This window comes from Mastigoproctus giganteus, chromosome 12 (assembly GCF_048544385.1).
Source record: "Mastigoproctus giganteus isolate SK-2022 chromosome 12, ASM4854438v1, whole genome shotgun sequence".
NCBI lineage: Eukaryota > Metazoa > Arthropoda > Arachnida > Uropygi > Thelyphonidae > Mastigoproctus > Mastigoproctus giganteus.
Genome location: NC_143586.1, coordinates 34,624,579 through 34,647,247, shown reverse-complemented (window position 1 = coordinate 34,647,247; position 22,669 = coordinate 34,624,579). Strand labels below are relative to the sequence as shown.

The 22,669-nt window shown below is 35.1% G+C and overlaps 1 protein-coding gene across 1 annotated transcript in view; it reads right to left on the bottom strand.

Annotated features, from left to right (window-relative positions):
- The window catches only part of LOC150076876 (spectrin beta chain-like), an 800,006-nt gene that overhangs the window by 457,146 nt on the left and 320,191 nt on the right, over window positions 1-22,669 (bottom strand). The window contains exons 20-21 of the mRNA XM_090386889.1: window positions 20,706-20,834; window positions 3,479-3,529 (exon numbers count right to left, since the gene is read on the bottom strand). Of these exons, the coding sequence (XP_090243015.1) occupies window positions 3,479-3,529; window positions 20,706-20,834 (180 nt within the window). The remainder of the gene's footprint in view (window positions 1-3,478; window positions 3,530-20,705; window positions 20,835-22,669) is intronic.

Here is a 22,669-nt window from a genome sequence, read left to right as displayed (position 1 = left end):
GCTATAACTGAAGTCTTGTCTAGATGATCCTGCTGTGCTTCTTTAAACAGTGCCTCCATTAATTTTCCTGTAACGGAAGTTAAACTCACAGGTCTATAATTACTTGTGTCAGCCTTTGATCTTCCTTTGTGAATTGGGGTCACATTTGCACATCTCCAGTCTATGGGTATCTCCCCTGAGTCCAAAAAAAAAAAGCTCTCATAATTATGGCTAAGGGTTTGCTTACTTCCATTGCTGCCTCCTTTAATATAACTGGATAGATGCCATCCACCCCGAGTGCCTTATGTTTATCCTCAACAATTTCTCCTCCACTTTCCTCTCAGTTATTACAAAAACATCTAGCTCACTGCCAGAGTTTACTTCACCTCTGGCATTCCCCTTCCTGAATAACTCCTCATGTGCGAATGTAGATGCAAAATACTCGTTTAGTTTGTTCCACCTGAGCAGGATCCTCAACTGTTGAACCATCAATATCCAGTGGACCAATCTGATTCATCCCTTTCCTTCTAGAGTTTACATAGGTAAAGAACTCTTTTCTGTTTTTCTTTGCATCCTTTGCCAAGGATTTCTCATAATCTGCCTTTGCCTGCCTAATCTCCTTTGTGACTTGGTTACAGACTAGCTTATATCTATCATAGGCTTCCATGTCACCCATTATTTTATATCTATCCCATGCATTTTTCTTCTCTGGTTACAGACTCTGCCATATGTCTCATTAGTTCATCTGACATCCATTTAGGCCTAAACCTTGAACAATATTTCTTAGTTGGTATGTAAAGCCTAGTAACTTCCAAGATAAATTCTTTGAATGCTTCCCATTTTGAATTTGCTGTTGGTAACATCATCAATTGGTCCCACTGTATAGAATTTAAATACTGTCTCAGACCATCATAGTCGCCTTTACGAAAGCAAAAACCCTTCGCTTTACCCCTGATAGTAGTTACCTCTTTGAGTAAATTCCACTTCAGCACACTGTAATCACTGCCGCCTAGTGGTTCCTTTATCTGCAGATTCTTAATGCATGAAGAATCGCTACTGATAATCAGATCAAGAGTATTACTCCCTCTAGTTGCCTCCCGAACATGCTGATGTAGAAAACAATCATCCAATAAATCCACAAAAGCCTTGCTAGTGTGTGTGAGTGACCAACCCACAAATTCCAGTCAATAGCTGGGAAATTAAAATCCCCCATTATAAGACTCTCTGATTTACTGGCCCACTCTATTTCCCTGTACAGTTTCTTATTATACTCATCAGAGTCATTAGGCCTATAGCACACTCCTACTCTCAATTTTTTGATCTCCCAATGCCCATGTCACACCAAACTGACTCGACACTGCACTGTCCAGCGATGTCGACTGGCTTCACTTCCTTGGATTTTATGTGTTTCTTAACTAATAGCATAACCCCTCCTCCCTTCCTATCCTGTCTATCCTTTCTGTACACATTGTTCTCCCCAAATTCCAGTTCTGCATTCCTTATATCTGCGTGACACCACGTCTCTGATATCCCAACAATATCTGCCTTTGATGTTTTAAGCAATACCTCAAATTTATTTACCAAACTCCTAGCATTGGTGTACACGCAAGTATACATGCAGCTGTTCCTATTCTTAGCTACCCTAACACAACCCATGTGTTTACCTGTACAGCAATGACTCCCAGTAGTCTCTGAAATACCGTGCATGTTGTTTTCCAGGATGCTACTCATTTCAATAGAAGCAGTGCAAGAATCACTTTCACCTCTGCCAGTGGGTACTGTTAATCTATTAGTTCTTGTATCCCCCCAAGCTAGCAGCTTTCTAGCCCACCTAACACTGATCTTATGATCTAGTCGTTATATCATAGCACATAAGGAATCCTTAATATATTATTAGTTGTCTAATACTTAAAGGAGTTTTTTCTACTAGCAGATAATGCAAATTCCATAATCTGAGAATGCAAATCAGCTACAATTTTTAGTCAGCTACAATGCAGACTAAAATACATTCAAACAGGATTTTTTTTTATTTATTCACTGTTTCCTTAGAAAATAAAACAGAGTAAAAATATTATTTTTCTTATTTAATTAATGTTTTTCATTTTTATGTTATTTTCCCTCTGTCAATTTTTTGTTTTCATTTTTAAGCTTTCATTTAAATATTTTAAGGGAAATATGAGGCAGTTTTAGGGGTTTTTCCAGATAATTTTATATCAACACATTGAAGTCCTACTGATTACTGATCCAATTTTTGTGGAGCATGAGTAGACAAAATGTTTTAATGAATATATCCATCTAACTGTTAACTTGCTTTTCAATGTATATTAATTGGTTTTGTCATAAATTTTTGAAACAAGGCAGACAATTTTGAGTGTACAATAAGAATCTCCCCCCCCCCACACACACACTCCCAACCACCCAGATGTTTTAGTATACTGAAATTTAAAAAAATGAACTACAAAGCACATTAAATATTGAAGAATTAATAAGTAAGAACTAATAAAGAATGCAATAAAATCAGTGGAATCAGTAGCAGTTTGATATTTAAAAATTTTCATTTTTAAATTTCAAAAACTTAATTTAGTAACGAAGCAAATTTTTCTAAGAACATGCAGATTTACGACTAGGCAGAAAACAGGGAAAAGCATGTACCAAGCTATAGGGATATTACAAAGCCATTTCAGAAATCAGAAAGCACTACAATGTAGAAGGTCACACCTTCAATATTTCTGGAGTGCAGGTGTACAAGGAGATTTTCTTCATATGGGGGTACTCCCAACCCCCTCTCTTATCAAAAGTGAACATAAACCAGTGTGGATCTTGTTTTGGTGAAGATGTCAATGGATCCAGTTTATAATCACATAGGGAGATGACTCTTATTCTAGGTGGCTGCACTCTCACAGCCCCAACTCCAAGGCATCCACCCACCCTCATCTCCTCTGCTGAAGTACTGCAGTAGCACATGTGACTGCCATACCAATCTCCCCAACATTCTGAAGGTCAGAATGTTGGGAAGAAGGGAATCAAAAAGTACAATGATAACAAATACTAAGAATATTCCAATGATTAAAAGTCTACTAAGCTAGCAGTAAAAAGCAAAAGAGACAGTCAAACCCAAGGTTCCTAGAGACACAAGGGGCCTCTTCACAACTGGGAACTGGTTTCCTACTTTTTGTGTTCATGTAAAGCAAGAATTGCTTTAGTTAGTATTAGATTGATGAAACTAGCAATACAATTAGAAGAAACATACATAGCAGTTTACTGTATTTTACTATATACTAATATTACTTAGATTAAAACAACCAAATTAATTTAACAGAAATAGAGTGTCTCATTATATACTATGTTTATCAATATAACGAAGCAAAGATTCTTAATTTATAGGATGACTTCAAATTACGCTGAATTTATCAATATAAATTTTTAAAAATTGAAAAGAAGTTAAGAATGTTACATACACACAACCACAAAAATTGTTTCTTTTTACTTAAACTCTTACCTCAGGATGCTCATTCTGAATCTTTTCAGCCTCTTGTTCCAGTGAATCCAGCTATAATAAAATCACAGAAAATCACACAGAATTAAATCTGTTTTATGTCAAAAATTCAATCAATTAAAAACAGGATGACAGCTGAGCAGCATTATTACAGCTCAATTCAGAAGTAATAGTATAGTGACTTTATGACACAAGGACTTCATGTCCAAGATGTCTTTCAATTTAACTATTTAAAGATTAGTATAATTAGTTAGTCATATCAGATCAAGTTATATATCAGGATATGCTCAAGATATAAAAGTAATTCGTCAATGCAGAACATATCACCCAGTAAATGAGTTAAAGTTATTGAGGTTTTCAGTTAAGATACTGATTGTTATGGACAATGTCAAAAAAGTTATCCAGTTTACACTGGGCGATGTGTTCCTATGAACAGAAACATATATCAAAACAAGTAAATAAGATGTTTATCACATATGTACACTTATATGTTATAAAGAGGAGATGCACTCTGGTGGTCAACTTTTTGGACTTGCCAACTTAATTTAAGCTTCACTTAAATAACCATTAAAAACAAAAAGTAAAAAAATCAATACTAAAAACAGGAAAGCACCAAAAATACATGTGTATTATAATGTATACATTCCATATACATAAACATTTCTAAGCATTTATTATTTATGTACCATATTAGTCATAACAAATTATTTATGTTTTCAGAATCCCAGAACAAAAGTTTGCTACATCTTTTGATGAGTGGTTCAATATCTACAGGAGGTACATAAACAAAAAAACAGAAAATACACTTCATCAGAGAATGTCTGTCCATTTCTCAAACAAACTGAAGGCTGCTTCCCAGTTATCTTTTTTGTTGTGCATTATTTTACTTGCAGTGTTGGCTGCATTTCCTCTTCCCCTGCTCTTACCCTCGTTGCTCCAGCTCAATTAGATCCTCACAAGATCAGCTCAGCAACCAACAATCTCTAGTACGTTACTTATGTCTACTTCTAAGTCAATCCATTTGCCATTCCCACAATATATAACTGAGTTTTGAGAACAATGGAAAATTCCTGAATACCATGAATGCATGCCAGCCAGCCATATATCCACCATACACACTATCCATATATCTGCCGCACACCATCCACTATAGCTTGAATGATTTCAGCCCATGATGTCATGTTGTTTATGAGCTTCTTAATATTGTATCTCCCTCCAATACCCTAAACTCCATAAGACCATGCGACAACTGATTGCCATCTGTCTCAGTGATTCTGTCACATGATCTGCTGAATATAAAAAGCACTGAATGTCACTGTCACCCTTTTGTCTATTGGCACAATACAGACATATCTGTTCAGGTCACAATCATATCCATTTGCACTAAAACAACTTGTATTTTGCCATTCAGATCTTCAATGTTAATAAGATGGTGAGGCATGCTGTCAAAAACAGAAGAAAAAGAGAACCTGCTGTCAGGATTTTATTCCTTAAAATACTTCATTTTTGTGAGAAGAGAGAGCAAAAGTTAAAAAATAAGCTTTCAAATTCAGAATTTTAAATTTAAAAATAATATTACATAAAAACAAAGTAATTAAGTAGATCTCCATCATTCTGAATTATGCACTTCCCTCCTCTCACACACAAGTAACTATCCAGTTGACCTCGGAATTTCTTCAAACTGTCAGCCTCAAATATCTGCAGAGACAACTTGTTCAGCAATCAAGAATTCACTGGCTAAAAGAAAACTTTCTACAATCTAGTCTAAACCTCTTCCCCTGTAATTTTAATTCATGGCTCCTAATTCTGGAATTCTTTATAACAGTGAAAATTCTGCCTTCGTTCATTTTACTAACCTCTCTCTCAGAACCTTATAATCCTCAATCAGATCCCCTATAAGGTGGCTGGATACCAAGCTTTGTAGCCCACAATCAGTCAGTCTTTCCTTGTATGGTCACCCTTTTGCTGATCTCACCATGCAAACTGCACATCTTTGGACCCTTTCAAGAAACTCAATTTTTTCAGATGAGGTCTCCACGCTTGGACATGTCCAAGTGTACCATTGCTTATACAGGGGGATTAGGACCTCCCTATCTCCACAGGACACTGGGCTTTCCAGGTCACCCGTTTAAACTGCTAAAAAATGTGCAAGATGTATAACTTACCAAGGCATTCAGTGGAATAATTACCTAACTCTGCTAGAAAAATTCCTGTGCATAATAGAGAAAACATCACATACTATCCTAGCAGCCTGTCCACACAATTCAATTTTATCAGTATTAAAATGGCACAATGATGTAAAGAAACAAAGCATAAATAACTTCTGCCATAAAAAAAAAATTAAAAAAAAAATTAAAGTTTTGTTTTATCTACTTGTTCCAAATATTTATATACCCCACCCCCACTTTAAATCTAAATAAGCAATTTGCCTTTACAGAGCCTTGTTTGAATAGTTGATTGCTCTTTGCCAAAAATGCGAATTCCCTTACATCCTTAATTTAAAGCAGTGTCCCATTGTTTATCTATCCTAGAAATAGAAAATACACTTCAATCATTAAACCTGATCAAACCTTTTACAGCCTTAAGTACCTCAATCAGATTCCAATGCAGATTCCATAAATAGAACTTTGGGCATACCAATCTGCTCCGGTAATAATTATAACACTTTGTATGCCTCTGTTTTACAGTCCTACAGGGCACTCACAGAATGGCTTCCCAGTTGACTGTCCAGTAAAGAATCTTTTCTGTACTCTTAACAAAGAGTGACCACCTGCCCATTGATGAAAGCTTGAATGAGAAGGGCAGCACAGTTAAGAAAAATGCTTTCTCGCTCCTTTGTCTTGATGTATCAAACTGCTCATCTTTAGTAAAGTAATGAGGCATTTGCTTAAGTTGGAATGACAACCAATACAAAGGAAGCTTGACACTACCTACAAGAAGCGATCACCCCCAAGAATGCAGAATTCCATGCCATTACGATGGTATTGATATTTCTTACTAATGATTTCAGTCCAAAGACTAATCTATAAAGACTGAGTACAGTGATAGCTCTTTAAGACAATTTTTACTCTTCACACATCCAGTTGTAAACAAATAAAATCTCAAATATTGGAACTTGATAACAATAAACAGACTTTCATTTTCTGTTGGATCCTTGGGCATGCTGGAATACCAGGAAATGAGAGTTCAGTAAAGCAGAAGGAACTCCCTCTGACAACAATCACATTCAGATTCTTTATACAGATTATAAACCCATCACACACAAAATATTGAAAATCGGACAAAAAAATTTGGCATAACCAGTTATATAACAAGTTAAGAAATATAAAACAAAATCCACAGCTATAGTAATCCAGCTTTCAAACAAACAGACATAAAGAGGTGGGTATGACCAATATTTGCTCTTGCCAGAGCACATTTTGGTCATACCCACCTTCATCATCATCGTCAGCCATTTTCAATCCACTGCAGGATGAAGGCCTCTTCCAGCAACTTTCCAGTTCCTTCTGTTTTGAGCACTGGCCATCCATTTACTACCCAATAACTCATGAATTTCATCTATCCATCTCCACCTTTGTCTTCCAGGTTTTCTTCTAGCTCCTCTTGGGTACCATTCTGTTATTTTCTTAGTTCATCTGTCATCATGTCTTCGAGCTATGTGTCCTGCCCAAGACCATTTTAGTTCTTTAGTTTTCATAAGAATGTCCTCTACTTGAGTTTGCTGCCTAATCCATGTGTTTCTCTTCTTATCTAACAGTCTGATTCCCAATATAATTCGTTCCATTCTTCGCTGTGTAGTTCTCAGCTTCTCTTCCAGTGAAGCTGAGAACTTCTCTTCCTGCTCTTTGGTGAGCGCCCAAGTTTCACTTCCATAAGTCATAGTGGGGAGTATACATTGGTTAATTATTTTACTTTTCAGACAAACTGGGATATTGCTCTTCAGTATGTGACTATATTTCCTGAATGCTATCCATCCAAAATTTATTCTTCTCTTGACTTCCAGCCATTTATCATTATTACAGCTAATAACTTGTCCCAGATAAGTATATGACTCCACATTTTCAATTACTGCTCCGTCAATCATTATTTCCCTTTCTGTGGCATACTTGTTCATCATTACTTTTGTTTTAGCCATATTCATCTTTAGTCCAAAATCCTTACTAACTCTGCATAACTGATTAAGATTTTCCTCTAATTCTTTGGGATCATGGCTTATGATCACAATGTCATCTGCAAATCGTAAATGGTTTAGGTACTCTCTGTTCACATTGACTCCTTTCTGCGACCAGTCTAATCTTCTGAAAGCTTCCTCAAGGGCAGCAGTAAACAGCTTCGGAGATATTGTGTCTCCTTGTCGAACTCCTTTCTCGATTTTAAATTTCCTACTGTCTTTATCTAGTCTAATAAAGGAGGTAGCATTCTCATATGTTTTCTTCAAAATCATAATATGTGGGGTATCTATGCCTTGTTTTTCCAGTGCCCGAAAGATTGCCTTATGCTGTATGGAGTCAAATGCATTTTCATAATCCACAAATGCCAGCATAATGGTGTTTTATATTTATTTGCTTTCTCCATTAGCTGTGATATTACGTGAATGTGATCCATAGTTGAGAATCCTGTCCTAAAGCCAGCTTGCTCTTTCGGTTGATTCTCATCAAGTATTCTTTCTAATCTGTTAGTAATGACCCTTGTGAACAGCTTGTAGATGTGGAATAACAAGCTAATTGGTCTATAATTTCCAATTTCTGATTTATCTCCTTTCTTATACAGCAAAACTATGATTGCATTATTCCGCTGCTTAGGCAACACACCTTTTCTAATGCACTTTGTGAAGAGCCTTGCCAGTCAGGAGCAGATTTAGGCATGGTCTTTATGGGCTGCAGCCCAGGGCCCTGTTCAATCAAAGGGCCCCCTTCACGGTAAAAATAAATAAAAACAATTTAATTTTAAGAAAAAATAAATTATACAAAATTTTTTAATACCTAGATAAAGTTTAAATCTTGGTTTGCAACACTATTGGATTTGAATAAATATCAAATATCAATGTTTAAAATGACAGTAAATAGTAAATATGGCTCTGTCTTCTATCGCCTCTGTCGGTAAAATCAAAATATACTTTGTCATTTGTCAATTATGTAAATGATGTGGCAACGTCGGAATGGGGGGAGTGCAAGTCTAGCCCTCTAAAGCGTGTTAGCTTAGCGTAGCTCTCACCGTTTGACATTTCAGGTTATGTATAGTGCAGTATAGTTGAATATTAAAGTCATTCATTCGGTGTACTGTTCAGGTGCTTCGTTTCTTCACTGGTAAGTATTGACAAAGTAAATAAATATAAGTTAAATCACTCTCCAAAAATCTTTTGTCGGCACGTAAATTCAATCGTTTTTTGCATTTCCTCGAAATGAGCCATAATAAAAATAACTGGACACCGTTTATTTGAAGTATGTGGTAGGCACTAGTAAGCGGCGTAAGCTATAAGCTTGCCTACTTGACAATGACAATGTAAGATGTAAAATCTTACAAATTTAAAATAAAAATAATTGTTTTGCTAGAAGTAATGTTAAAGTTTGAAGAACGCTAGATTTAGTGATGGGATAGTTTAAGCATGAGAATTGACAATAGTAGCAAAGGGGTAAACAAGTAATCCAAATAATATGAGAGAGCAAACAGGGACAGCAGGTCTAAGTAAAGGGGTGCCATTTGAGAACATGTGTGAAGGGGTTACTTAAGGAAGAACAATAAGATGTGAAGCAGGATTATGCGAGGCGCCTCCTTTGAGCTATGACACCGTTGGAGCCAAAACAAGAAATGAGTGGATGTCCAGTGTTTGCGTCAAATTAAAAACAGCGTCAGGCTGACTGATTTTTGGGTGTTGGGACTTTTAGACACAAAGGTGCGAAACGAAAATGAGTATTTTTGGAGGTTGCCAGTGGACATGAAAGGGTCATACTGCCTGTGAGAAAAAAAATAAGAAAGTTTGAGAAAAGGGTTGGTTTGCACACTAGAGAGACAGCTTGGGAGAATTGTGTTGGCAAATGTATAGGAACGTAAATTTAAACAGACGGGAAGGATTGGTTGGGGGAGGCGTGCCGAACTTCAGGGGAAGAGTGAAATTCGGGGAAAGAAAAATTGAGAGAAAAGAGCATTCTGTGTCTGACTTCTGTGTGGTGTGGTCAAAGGGGAGAAAGAAGGTCATGTGAGTTGAAGTGGAGGTAGACGAGTTTGGTAATGTAGGCCCTTGTAAAGAGAATGAACCAGATATGTACACCTGTGAATATATCGTCTACACAAGAAGGTGCGTCATGTCAAGAGTGCCCCAGAAGTGAAAGTAAGCCTGTCAGCCTTGAAAGAAAACCGGAGTGCCCCCCAGCAGTCTCGAAGGAAAACCAGAGTGCCCAAGGATCTGAAGTAAGCCTGTCTGCCTCGAAGGAAAACCGGAGTGCCCAAGGATCTGAAGTAAGCCTGTCTGCCTCGAAGGAAAACCGGAGTGCCCAAGGATCTGAAGTAAGCCTGTCTGCCTCGAAGGAAAACCGGAGAGCCCAAGAAACTGAAGTAAGCCTGTCAGCCGCGTGGAAACCTGAACGCGAGGACATTGAAAGTAACGGTGAATTCAGAAAGCAAGTCTGTTCCTTGTTTCTTTATTGAATCCTGAACTCGAGGACTCGTAACCTAGCTCTGTAAGCCATTGAGTGATAGTCCTTGTAAAAGAAAGGAACATTCCTGTTGTTAATGATTATGAATAAATATAAGGGTGGTTCAGGAGTAGTAAAATCAAAGTAATAATGTAAAGGAATTAGCAAAGAAATTATATTTATAAGGGTAGTACTGTAAGGATACGTTAACCTATGTCATTAAATTAGGCCAAGTGTCAAACAAGGTAATCTATCAGATGAGGTGCAAAGAAAAATAAATTTTACTAAAAGATAAACCTCATGAGTAAAGAGGGATGACTAAGGTGATAACTAGGGTGGCTAGGATATTAATTAAGGCAGAATGGGTGACCTATAAGGAATGTTATTGAGATAAGAGGGTACCAGACGTAATACGTTTTATGTGTGTGAGAGGCTAAAACAAAGATTCTAAAGGAGTAATAAGAGCTGAAGTAAATATTATTGATGTAAGAGAAAGAAAGAAAAAAAAAATGGTAAGGTAAGAGAATGATTGAGTAATCATTGTGGAGTCAATTTTATGTTAAATACAACTGATACAAACTGATGTTAATAATTCTCATATTGAGAGAGAGAGAGAGAGAGAGACAGTAGTGTATTGTAGCATGGTTTACATATGTATATGAAATTATTTGTTTTTTTTATGTAAATGCTGTATGCTCATTAACAGTTTGTTAAATTTTGTAAACAAAATGTGTGGCTTTAATGTTCTGCTGACAACTGCTTTACACACCCTAGAAATTGGAATTTTCTGAAAATTGTAGTCAGATTTGCGTATGTGAGGGTGATAAAGAGGTCAATAGGGTGTTCATCGAATTGCAAATTTTTAGCCAGTTAATAAGAAAATTTTTAAGTAAATAATAAAAATAACATAATAAAAAATAACATAAAAAAATAACCCCCCCCCCCCACCACAACAACTAACCTAATATGGTGGTGGATTGTTTTTTTTTTTTTTTTTTTTTTTTAAAGTTTTTTTAATTTCTTTTCAGATTAAATAAATACCTAAAAAAATGTCTGGTAGGAAATATAAAAGCGGAGCTGAAAAACGAAAAATACAATTAAATAGAGAAAAAGAAAGTAGTAAATGTGCCAAAATTTCAAAATTTTTTGTATTGGAAAATAAAAATGAGAATCTAAACGATATAGGTGCAGTAATAAGCGAAAGAGAGAATAACTTAACCGAAGAGAAACAGAAAAAACAAAATGTATATAACAATAACGAAGAATTACTAGAACTAGAATCACAACCGAGAACCTCTAAAAACAATGTTGACGTTGATGGACATTCAGTACCAGACAAAAATATACAAGACCTAGACGACGACCAGTTCTCTCAAATCTCTGTTGCTGTTTTGCAAGAAGATAGTGATAAAGAGGCAGAAGAGGCTTTAGAAAATGCAGAGTTGTTCGCTAAATATGTTGACGTAGGTTTGGAGCCTACACAGTTAAATGATAATTTTATTAATCACTCTCTCAAATGAAATGACTTATTTCCAAAATAAAGATGCAAAAAATATATATCCAGTTTCAATAAGGAATTACATAGAACAAAACAGACCATTTTAAAATAAGCACTTTACGAAAAAAATTAAAAATGGTCAATTACTGGAAAGATCTTAGTTGTGCTATTCTACTAGTATGGGAAGTGTTTTTTGTCTAGTCTGCAAACTTTTCTCTAAAGTACCTTCTCAATACGCAACCGGATTCTCTGACTGGAAACACATAGGACCTTGTTTAGAAAGTCACAAATTCTAATGAACATAAGAAATCATTGTTAGTATGGTTAACGCGTAAAGAAAATAAGTCTGTTATTGACAAGCGGTTGGAGGAGCAACTAAGAAAAGATACGGAATATTACCACAATGTCCTAAAATGTGTTATTGCAGTGGTGAAATATTTAAGTGTAAGGGGCTTAGCATTCGGAGGTCACAAGGAAACATTTGGCTCTCTGCACAATGGTAATTTTATGGGGGCTCTGGAATTACTAGCAGAGTTCGATCCATTAATGCACATATCCAACAACGAGAACTGCGACCAATGCCTTTCACTTCGTACTTATCAAAAACAGTTTATGAATAAATAATAGAGATTATGGGAAAACAAGTAATAAAAAGAATTATAGCTGAAATAAATAGTGATAATGCAAAATACTACTCAATTGTGATGGACTCAATACCAGATTCGTCCCACAATGACCAACTAGCTATTATAGTACGATATTGTTTTGAGGGAAAAGTGTATGAAAGATGTGTATCTTTCATCAAAATTAGTAGTCACAGTGGCTTATCTTTATTCAATTCCTTACAAGAATTTCTAGAAAAAAATGGAGTGCCACTGGACAATTGTAAAGGACAGTCTTTTGACAACATTGCAAATATGTCCAGCCGATACAATGGTGTTCGAGCACATCTCAAACAAAAAAATAAATGCGCTGATTATGTGCCGTGTGCTGCGCATTCCCTAAATCTAGTTGGTGGGGAAGCGGTTAAAGTTGCAACTCAAATTGTGAACTTTTTTGGAATAGGTGGGAGCTTCTAAATCGTCAAACAAAACTAAAATTTTCGATAAAAAGTTTAAGCCAGAATAGATGGTCTTGTCACTATGATGCTGTTAGAGCTTTAAAAAATAGTTATCGTGATATCATGAACATATTAAAAACGTTTAGTGACAATATGGATGAAAAACTTGAATTTCGAAGAGAGGCACAGAATTTATATAATAATTTGGCAAAACTTGAAATCGCATTTTTTTTTTTAACTGTTTTTTTGGGAAGAAATTTTAGAGAGAGATTCAATTTAGTTAACAACAGATTGCAGACCCAGGCTTAGACATATGTGAAGGTGAGAAATTAATTATGTCATTAGAAGAGTTCATGAGCAACATACGAGGACAATCAGATCAGAAACTAAACGAATATGAGGAGACAGCCAAAAAATTAAGTACTAGTGTGGAAAAAGAATACAGTGATTTAAAAAAGAGACTTATTACTTCAAAATTTTCGGATAAATCTACAGAGAAAGTTTCGCTAAATGGAGCAGAAAAATTTAAACAGGATGCGCTAAACATTGCATTAGATAAGTTGATTATGGATTTATACAGAAGAGGCCATGTCTATGAGGAATTTAGCAAGAGATTCAAATTTTTAATGGATTTGCAAGACATTAATATCGAAAATATTGACTTGGAAGGTGCACGTAATGTTGTTGATTATTATTCGGATGACATAGACGAACATTTAGTCAATGAATGCATTCAGTTAAAATCCTACTTACAGACTAAGCCAGACTCATACAACTCATGTGGTGATATATTCAAACTAATTATGAAAAGAAACTTGTCAATGTTTTTCCGAATTGCTATACAATCTTAAAATTTTTTTGGCGATCCTTCTCCAGGATGTCCTATATAGAAAACAAATATAGGACAACAATGACGAATGAAAGATTAAATTATTTATCAATTCTTTCCATAAACTGAGATTTAACCAAAGAATTACAATGTGATGATCAAATAAAAGAATTTGCAGCAAAAAAATTCAGAAGATTACTCTTTAAATGTCTTTAATGTATTAAAAATACTTATATTATATAACAACTAGAATGTTTTATTTATTTTATTTTTAAGAATAACTATTATTTATTTATTTATTTTTTTTTTCAGTCTTTATTCTTGACCTGAGAATTTGTTTCGTTTTTTTGTTTGTTACTAAAAGTGATATCTAATACATTTTATTTATGTTTGTTATGTATACAAAACCTTTTTTCATTAAAACTGTATATAAAAGTTTGTATATCCAAGTGCATCAAATAAAATAAAAAAGTTCTTCAATGTCTGTTGCCTATAATTTTTCCTATTTAAAAAAGGGTTAAAAAAAAAAGTTTTTTGACAAAATGGCGAATGAGTCACCACAACTAACCCAAATTTGGGTTAATTGGGTAGGCCCCAAACAGCGTTAGTCCAGGGCCCCCAAAGTTAATGGTCCGCCTCTGTTGCCAGTTTTTGTGTTATGCCTCTTCCTCCCAATTTTAACAACTCTACAGTAACTTCATCTTCCCCCGGGGCTTTCTGATTCTTCGTTTTCTTCAATGCATGTTCTACCTCATCAGGAAGAATATTGGGTATGTCATATGTGTTGCTAATTTCCAATCCATCTTCCCCACTGCTGGCATCATTCCCTCGCTCCTTGTATAATTCTTTATAGTAGTCTTCTGCTATTTGAATTATGCCTTCTCTGCTGTTTATAAGTACACCATCACTATTCTTCAGTTTCAGTATCATTTGTCTTTCAGTATTACTGCTCATGGCTGCTGATTTAAGTCCTTTGTTTTTCCTTAATGCTTGTTCTACTTTTCTTGTGTTAAATCTTATGTCCTCTCCGAGTCTCTTTCTAATTAGAAAGAGACTCGGAGAGGACATAAGAAGTCCTCTCTGAGTCTTTTAAATTGCTTTGCATAACTCCGTATACTCAATTTTCTCCTTGTCAGTGTTTATCTTGCTCTTCATTTTTCGCCTTCGATTCATCATAACAAGTGTGACTAATTTTTTCTTCTTTGGATTTCTTTTTCCCCATAGGTTTCTTGGGCTTTATCACTTTCAGAAAGTTGTAATATTCTTCGTCAATATCTTGGTCTGAGCAGTCTGCAGAAGCTCAATCTTGTTCTTACGTTCCAGTACATACTGCCTTTTCTCCTCTTCTGTTATCTCAAAGACCTTTGTATTATTTACTCGAGTCAGTTTTTTCCTTTCCTTTCCTACATCTATATCAAGTGTACATATTACCATTCTGTGATCACTTCCAACATTTACCTTATTCAGGACAGTAACATCATTCACAATATATCTTCTCAGTGAGGATGAAGTCGATTTCATTAGTTGTTAGTCCATTTGGGCTCTTCCGTGTCCACCCTTTTCTTGAAAAAAGTGTTCATTACTGACAATCCTCTAGATTCTGCAAATTCCACAAGTCTTTCGCTTCTTTCATTTCTTTCATCAATTCCAAAATTTCCTATAGTTCCCCTTTCTGCACTGTTTTGTCTTTTTTCCAACCTTAGTATTGAAGTCCCCCATAATAATAGTGTAGTGGGTTTTCTGCTCATCTAGAAGACTCAATTTCGGTGTACATTTCTTCAACCTCTTCATCATCATGGCTCAATGTTGGTGCATAAATCATTATAACCTTTAGCTTGTACCTTACCTCTTAGAAATATTGAGTATTAATCTTGACACCCTTGGTGATGTACTTTTGAATTCCAAAATGTTGTTTTTTAAATCTTTATGGACCAGAAACCTAACTCCACCTTCACTCCTTTCACTGTTTCCAATGGTGTACAGCAGATTTCCACATGATAAACTTATAAGTGCTTCATTTCTTCTTCTTGTTTCAGCCAAACCAATGATATTCCAATTCACATTTTCTAATTCCTTTTCCAGCTCTAATATCCTGTCTTCACCGATGAGTGATCTTACGTTGTAACAGGCCAAGTTCAGTTTCCGTGCATAACAGCCTGGTCGTACCCAGAGATTCTTAGCAGCCTCTGATTCCTCTCTAATCCTCCCGCTGTCATAAGAGGGGGAGTGAAAGCCGCTGGGGACTGAGGGCCATTTGTTTTGTCGTGCTCTCATATGCTGGAGGGTTTGGTTTTTTCCTCTTCATGCTGACCAGGAGTCTTGAAGAGAACCACTCTATACATTCGTTGCCACCTAAGTGACGTAACAGGGCTTACCATCGTGAAGGTGTGCATGAGTGGATTTTAGAGAGGCAGGCCAACTGGACTTCTCCTAAATCTTCTGTAATAGAAAGATATTGGATCCATTAGTGTTTTAGACTGAGTGTCTGATAACACACAGGATACCCACCTTACACATCGCTATTTATTGAAAGAAAATTATCCCCTGCTATGCCTGTGCTGCATTACATTAACTGAAAAATATATTCTTATAGAGTGCACTCATTATCAGTCTACTAGATAAACATCATTCTTATCCATCTCTAACTTACAGGAATCTCTTCAGCTTAGTCAAAATACTGAGAACAACTCTAATTTGAATTTTTTCACTATCTAAAACTACTAAATATATATATACTATTAGTAAAATAATAAGAGGAGTTTACCTCAATATAGTACGTAGAACACTTCCGTATGATACCCTCCAGAAATTAAAACGGAAAAACCGAAAAAAAATCGACAACTTACCGGTACATTAGAGTAAAATATAAATAATTAAATAATCAATTTAACACAATTCAAATCAATTTAAAACAATTAGAAGAATCTAATGAAAATATTCAAAACGATTTTCCTTCCTGAAGCTGACAACACTTTTCGACCGTATGTCGTGATCACAGGAAAGAAAATTACCGAATCGGGTTAAACCTGAAACTTAAATAATGATTATTTGTTTTCGCGCATGCGCGAAAAGGTCCACGCATCGGAGATCAAATATGGCCACCGAACATTAACAGAATTCTCGTGTAATTTAATTTCAACGGTTTCTGCAATTAATAGTCGCATATAATTACGTTGAACGTTAAATAAAAAAGTATGTTTTTCGTTAATGGCATGAAAGGCTAATTCTGACGCTGCTGAACGAGAAGCACGAACTGAGGTTTCATGTTGATTTACAAAAATATTAAGAGAAAATCGCGTTGAATCTTGGTAAGACGAGTCGCAATCACCGCAGGAAATGTATACCAGATCATTAATATGTGTTGCGAACGCGGAAAGAACCGAGTGATTGTTCAGTATAGTGTGTAACTTCCGTATTGGTCTAGCTACAATTTTAAATTCGGTATCTTTAAAGAATCTGTTAAGCTATTTGTGCCACTGTTCAACATATGGGACAGAAATAAAGTATTTTCTGATATTACTATTGTTGATTGGTGTAGTAATTTGTATCCTATCCTTAGCCTGTACCCTAATTCGGTTTATTGCGGTAATGGAATAACCCCTGTTTAAGAATCTGCCAGTTAATATTTGTATTTCTGAGTCCAAAGCAGATTCCGTCGTTGAATATTTATAGGCATTTAGAAATTGATTAAAGATAATCAATCTTTTGTAGGTGAACGGGTGGTAACTATTATAATGTAGAAGCATACCAGTGTTTGTAGGTTTTCGATAGATGCTAAATTGGATTTTATTCGAGTCCCGGGTAAGCGTGAAATTTAGAAAGTTTAATGACTTAGTATCCGTATCCTCCCTTTCCAATGTAAATTTGAGTCTAGAATGAATATTATTAAACGAATGTAAAATGTCTTGGGTAGTACTACTATCAGTAATAACTAGAACATCGTCTAAATACCTCCCATAGTTTGTGATACGGGGTAGAAAAGGTGTCAAATGTATATGTTCAATCATTGAGAGATAGATCTCTGACATTAAGCCACTCAGGCTCAAACCCATTGGTAATCCAAAAATTTGTTTGTACAACTTGTCTCAAAAGGTGATGTAGTTGGCCTCAACTAACAGTTTAATTAAGTGAAAAATTTCCTTAATAGGTAGTTCCGTATAATTAATCGGTGTCGAGTTTTTATTTAACATATCCCAAGTTAGTTAGTTATTTGGTTTTCAGGAGCATTAGCAACTAAGGCCATATTGCTCCGGGAATATACGGTGGTCATTTCCTGACCTTTCCGCATCCTCCGTATTTGGTGGTGACGGGCTCGAACCCCGGTCTAATCAAGAAGCGTGTGCTACGCACTGCTGCTCCTTCCCACCTGGCTATGGAGGCGCCAACATATCCCAAATAATATCAAATGTGTATTCCACGTTTATATTCGTGTATAACGAGGTAACATCTAGTGAAAATAAATTGTCGTTGTCGCCAAGTCTTTAAGATTATTACATAATGTATCGTAGTTCTTAATCCCAAATTGTATTACCTGTCTAAAGGGTTTTATAATGTTATATACTTGTGTGGCTAAGGATGAAAATGCCGAGTTCCTGTAGGAAACAACAGGTCAAATAGGAAATCCAGTCTTGTATAATTTTACCTGACCGAAAAGTGCAGGACTATTGTATGTTCTGGAGTTCAATTCCTTTAACTGAACCATAGTAATGTAGTCGTTTTTTTGATACGTGGTTAACATTTTATTGTATTGATTGACCAAATTGGTAAACAGTGCCGGGTCTACTTCACGATAAGTGGACGTATCTGACAACTGAATCTAACTTATTAATATAATCATGTTTATCTAGTATTACCAGTGTATCTCCTTTATCTGCCCTCTGTATAATAATGTCCTTATTTCCCCGAAGTTCTCGTAAAGCTGAACTGTCATGTGTATTCAATTTAGGAAGTCGCGTTTCTTTTATGTTTTATCACTACTTGGTTAACTTGTTGAATAAATACATCTTTTTGAGCCTGAGTGGCTTAATGTCAGAGATCTATCTCTCAACGATTGAGCATATACAATTGACACCTTTTCTACCCTGTATCACATACTATGGGAGGTATTTAGATGATGTTCTAGTTATTACTGATAGTAATACTACCCAAGACATTTTGCATTCGTTTAATAATATTCATTCTAGACTCAAATTTACATTGGAAAGGGAGGATACGGATACTAAGTCATTAAACTTTCTAAATTTCACGCTTATCCGGGACTTCTACATTATAATAGCTATCACCCGTTCACCTACAAAGACTGATTATCTTTAATCAATTTCTAAATGCCTATAAATATTCAACGACGGAATCTGCTTTGGACTCAGAAATACAAATATTAACTGGCAGATTCTTAAACAGGGGTTATTCCATTATCACAATAAACCGAATTAGGGTACAGGCTAAGGATAGGATACAAAATTCTACGCCAATCAACAATAGTAATATCAAAAAATACTTTTATTTCTGTCCCATATGTTGAACAGTGGCACAAACAGCTTAACAGATTCTTTAAAGATACCGAATTTAAAATTGTAGCTAGACCAATACGGAAGTTACACACTACACTGAACAAACGCTCATTTCTTTCCGCGTTCGCAACACAAATTAATGATCTGGTATACAACATTTCTTGCGGTGATTGCGACTCGTCTTACCAAGGTTCGACGCGATTTTCTCTTAATATTCGTGTAAATCAACATGTAGCCTCAGTTCGTGCTTCTCGTTCAGCAGCGTCAGAATTAGCCTTTCAATCCATTAACGAAAAACATTTTTATTTAACGATGCCAAAATACTTAACGTTCAACGTAATTATACGCAGCTATTAATTGCAGAAACTGTTGAAATTACACGAGAATTCTGTTATTACACGAGAATTCTGTTAATGTTCGGCGGCCATATTTGATCTCTGATGCGTGGATCTTTTCGCGCATGCGCGAAAACAAATAATCACTATTTAAGTTTCAGGTTTAACCAGATTCGGTAATTTTCATTCCTGTGATCACGACATACGGTCGAAAAGCGTTTTCAAGCTTCAGGAAGGAAAATCGTTTTGAATATTTTCGTTAGATTCTTTTAATTGCGTTAATTTGATTTTTAATTGTTTTAAATTGATTTGAATTGTGTTAAATTGATTATTTAATTATTTATATTTTACTCTAATGTACCGGTAAGTTGTCGATTTTTTCGGTTTTTCCGTTTTAATTTCTGGAGGGTATCATACAGAAGTGTTCTACGTACTATATTGAGGTAAACTCCTCTTATTATTTTACTAATATTATTATCAACGTAGAACATATTGAGTATTACATCTCTGATTCATACTATCTAAATATATATATACGTATATGCTCTTCTACTTCTAAACTCATCTTAATAACCCCTCTCTCTCTCTCTCTCTCTCTCTCTCTCTCTCTCTCTCTCTCTCTCTCTCTCTCTCTCTCTCTCTCTCTCTCGGAACAGGTGAAATTTGATTATTCAGATTTTGTTGCCTCTTTTCATTTACAGAAACTACTTATGAAAAAACTACTTTTATCTTCCTGCTCAATTTTGTGTTTCTGTTGTCTTTACATCTATATTGTATTCTGTTAGTTTTAATCTGAAGAAAACAAAAAAAAAAAAATTAAGAAACAAATGAAAATATTTGTATTTGGATTTAAAGTACTTGCTAGATTCATTTCTTATTAAATTCTGTAAACATTCCTAATTAAAATTTCATGTGTGTGTAGCCATTATGCAAGATATCTTTTATCCACCTTGATTATTACTAAGCAGTCTTAAAACCTCAAAGGCATTACTGATATGTGATTGCAACTTGTCTGCTGCCAAACTTAAAGACCAGTGAAGGAGCAATTGTTTTCACGTAATAACAAATCAAATATTGGCTAATTTGGTATGAGACAGTAATATATTACAATTTAAATTACAACAAACAAAAAGCATGTTCACAATATTTCTTTTGGAAATATTACTTTTAGTGCAAAATCATCACCGAGAACAGTGATAATTCCTGTGAATCATCAGTGATGATTATATTGTTTTATAATTTATAAAGCAATGTAATAAGTTAAGAAAATATAGAATTTTACAATTATCAAGCACTATTTAAAATGTAAAACTGATTTTGTAAAAATAAAGTAATAAAAACATTTTCCCAGACATCTATGTTGTACCTTGGCTTGTATAGCTGCTAGATCTCTTTCCATACCACTTAATCTTCTTTGAAGGGTCATAATCCCAGTGAGATCATTTCCTAGTTCTTCAGTTGCTTGCAGAAGTTTTGTTTTTTCTTCAATCCATGTCTAAAGTAAGAAGAAAGGTAAATCTAACTTGTCTCATATTTTAAAAAAATAAAACCAATTTCACTTTATTGAATCTTTGTTTTAAAATTGCAAACATCAACTTTCAACAGTGTTTTGCAGTTATTAAACATGTTTACAAAACGTGCGCTTATTTGCTTCAACTGATTAGTTTACGTGCAAGAACTTTTCTCCAAATATATGGAATTTCTTGAACTTTATATTTGGCTCTTTTAAAAAGATTTGTTGAGCCATTTCATATTTTATTAACATCAGGCAAATAGAAACTCAATAATTTTAATACATCAAGTTATTCATTCATTACTTTTTAAACATATCTCTAATCATATTTGACAGATTTTCATTAAAAATTAAAAGAAACAGCATTCTAAATATCATTTAGAATGCTGTTCATTTAGAATGCTATCATTTAGCATTCTAAATATCATTATAATGGCTATATGATAACAAGGAGGTGGCTTTTTCAGTACAGTCAGTCCTTGTATAGCATGATAGTTGTGTTCCTAGAAACCCTTGTGCAATATAAACAGGCCTTATGGGAAAAATAGGGTTAGGTGCTGACCACCCAAGATTGAACACACATTTGTAACCAAAACATTACCAAACACAATAAATAATCGTAATAAAATATGTAAGTATTTTATTACGACTATTATGTAATAAAATATTGCTAATGCTTTTGCTTCTATCGTAAGCAAACTTGTTTTTTGTTTGATTTTCTATCGAAACAGATGACAGCCGTTCCATCTCTTCCAATTCTTTGTGCATTAATCTAATGGATTTTAATTACACTTTGAGTTGTTCCAGCTATGAAAGTTGTTTTTATTTTCTCTGCATTCTTTGTAATTCTCGGCTTTGCCTCATTTAGGTCTGTAGCACGTGCAATATCACATGGTCTTTCATTTCGCTCAAAGCGTTTCACAATTTCATTATTTCTCAATCGACAGAGGCGGACTGGCCATAAGCCTTACCGGGGAAACCCCGGTGGGCCGGAGGCCAGTGTGATTTTGGCCATAAACCATAGTATGAGGCCACTATAAATTTTCCCAGGTAAGAATTTTTGAGACAGTCCGCCTCTGTTCTCTCTGAACCTGCAGTGTCTTCACCATATATGCTGGGATGGGATTTCACACCTTTTAATTATTTTACTCATTTTTAAGGAAAAAAGCACAATTACAAAACGAGGAGGGACGCCTGATACACATAAACAAAGCTGCGTACATGTAGCAACTGAATAAACAACACCGTAAAGGCAGAGATACACTATTAACACCTCACATTTTACTAAAGCACATTTCTAGGGGTTACTACCATAAAACAATAAAAACAATTTCCAGTTGCGTTTCTGCTAGTGGAATCTGTTATAAACTCGTAGTAAACTCGATCTAATTGCATTTACGATAATACCGATAGCTGGAATTGTGTGGGTTTTTACGTTATTATGGTGAAATGTGTTTCCCCCTTCACTGATATAAAAAACAAATACATTTTCAGAATCTTCTCTTCATTCCTATCGTGTTGCGTTCGGTTGGGGTGATTCTGCGTTCGACTGCCATTTCTTGTAAGCACAAAGGCGAATCGTGCATAAGCGAATTCGGTTCATGTTATATGAGATAATGTTCCCTTATTTATAAATCGTGTATGATCGAATTTGTGTAGTGTAAACACGTGTTATACAAGGACTGACTGTATCTGTAAAATAAAAAAATATATAAAATTCTATCAATCATTGATACCTTTGCCTGATGGCAAAAAAGGGCCTGTCCAAATTTGCTTTGAACTTTACCAAACACACTGCTTCAATGTTATGCAGGCAA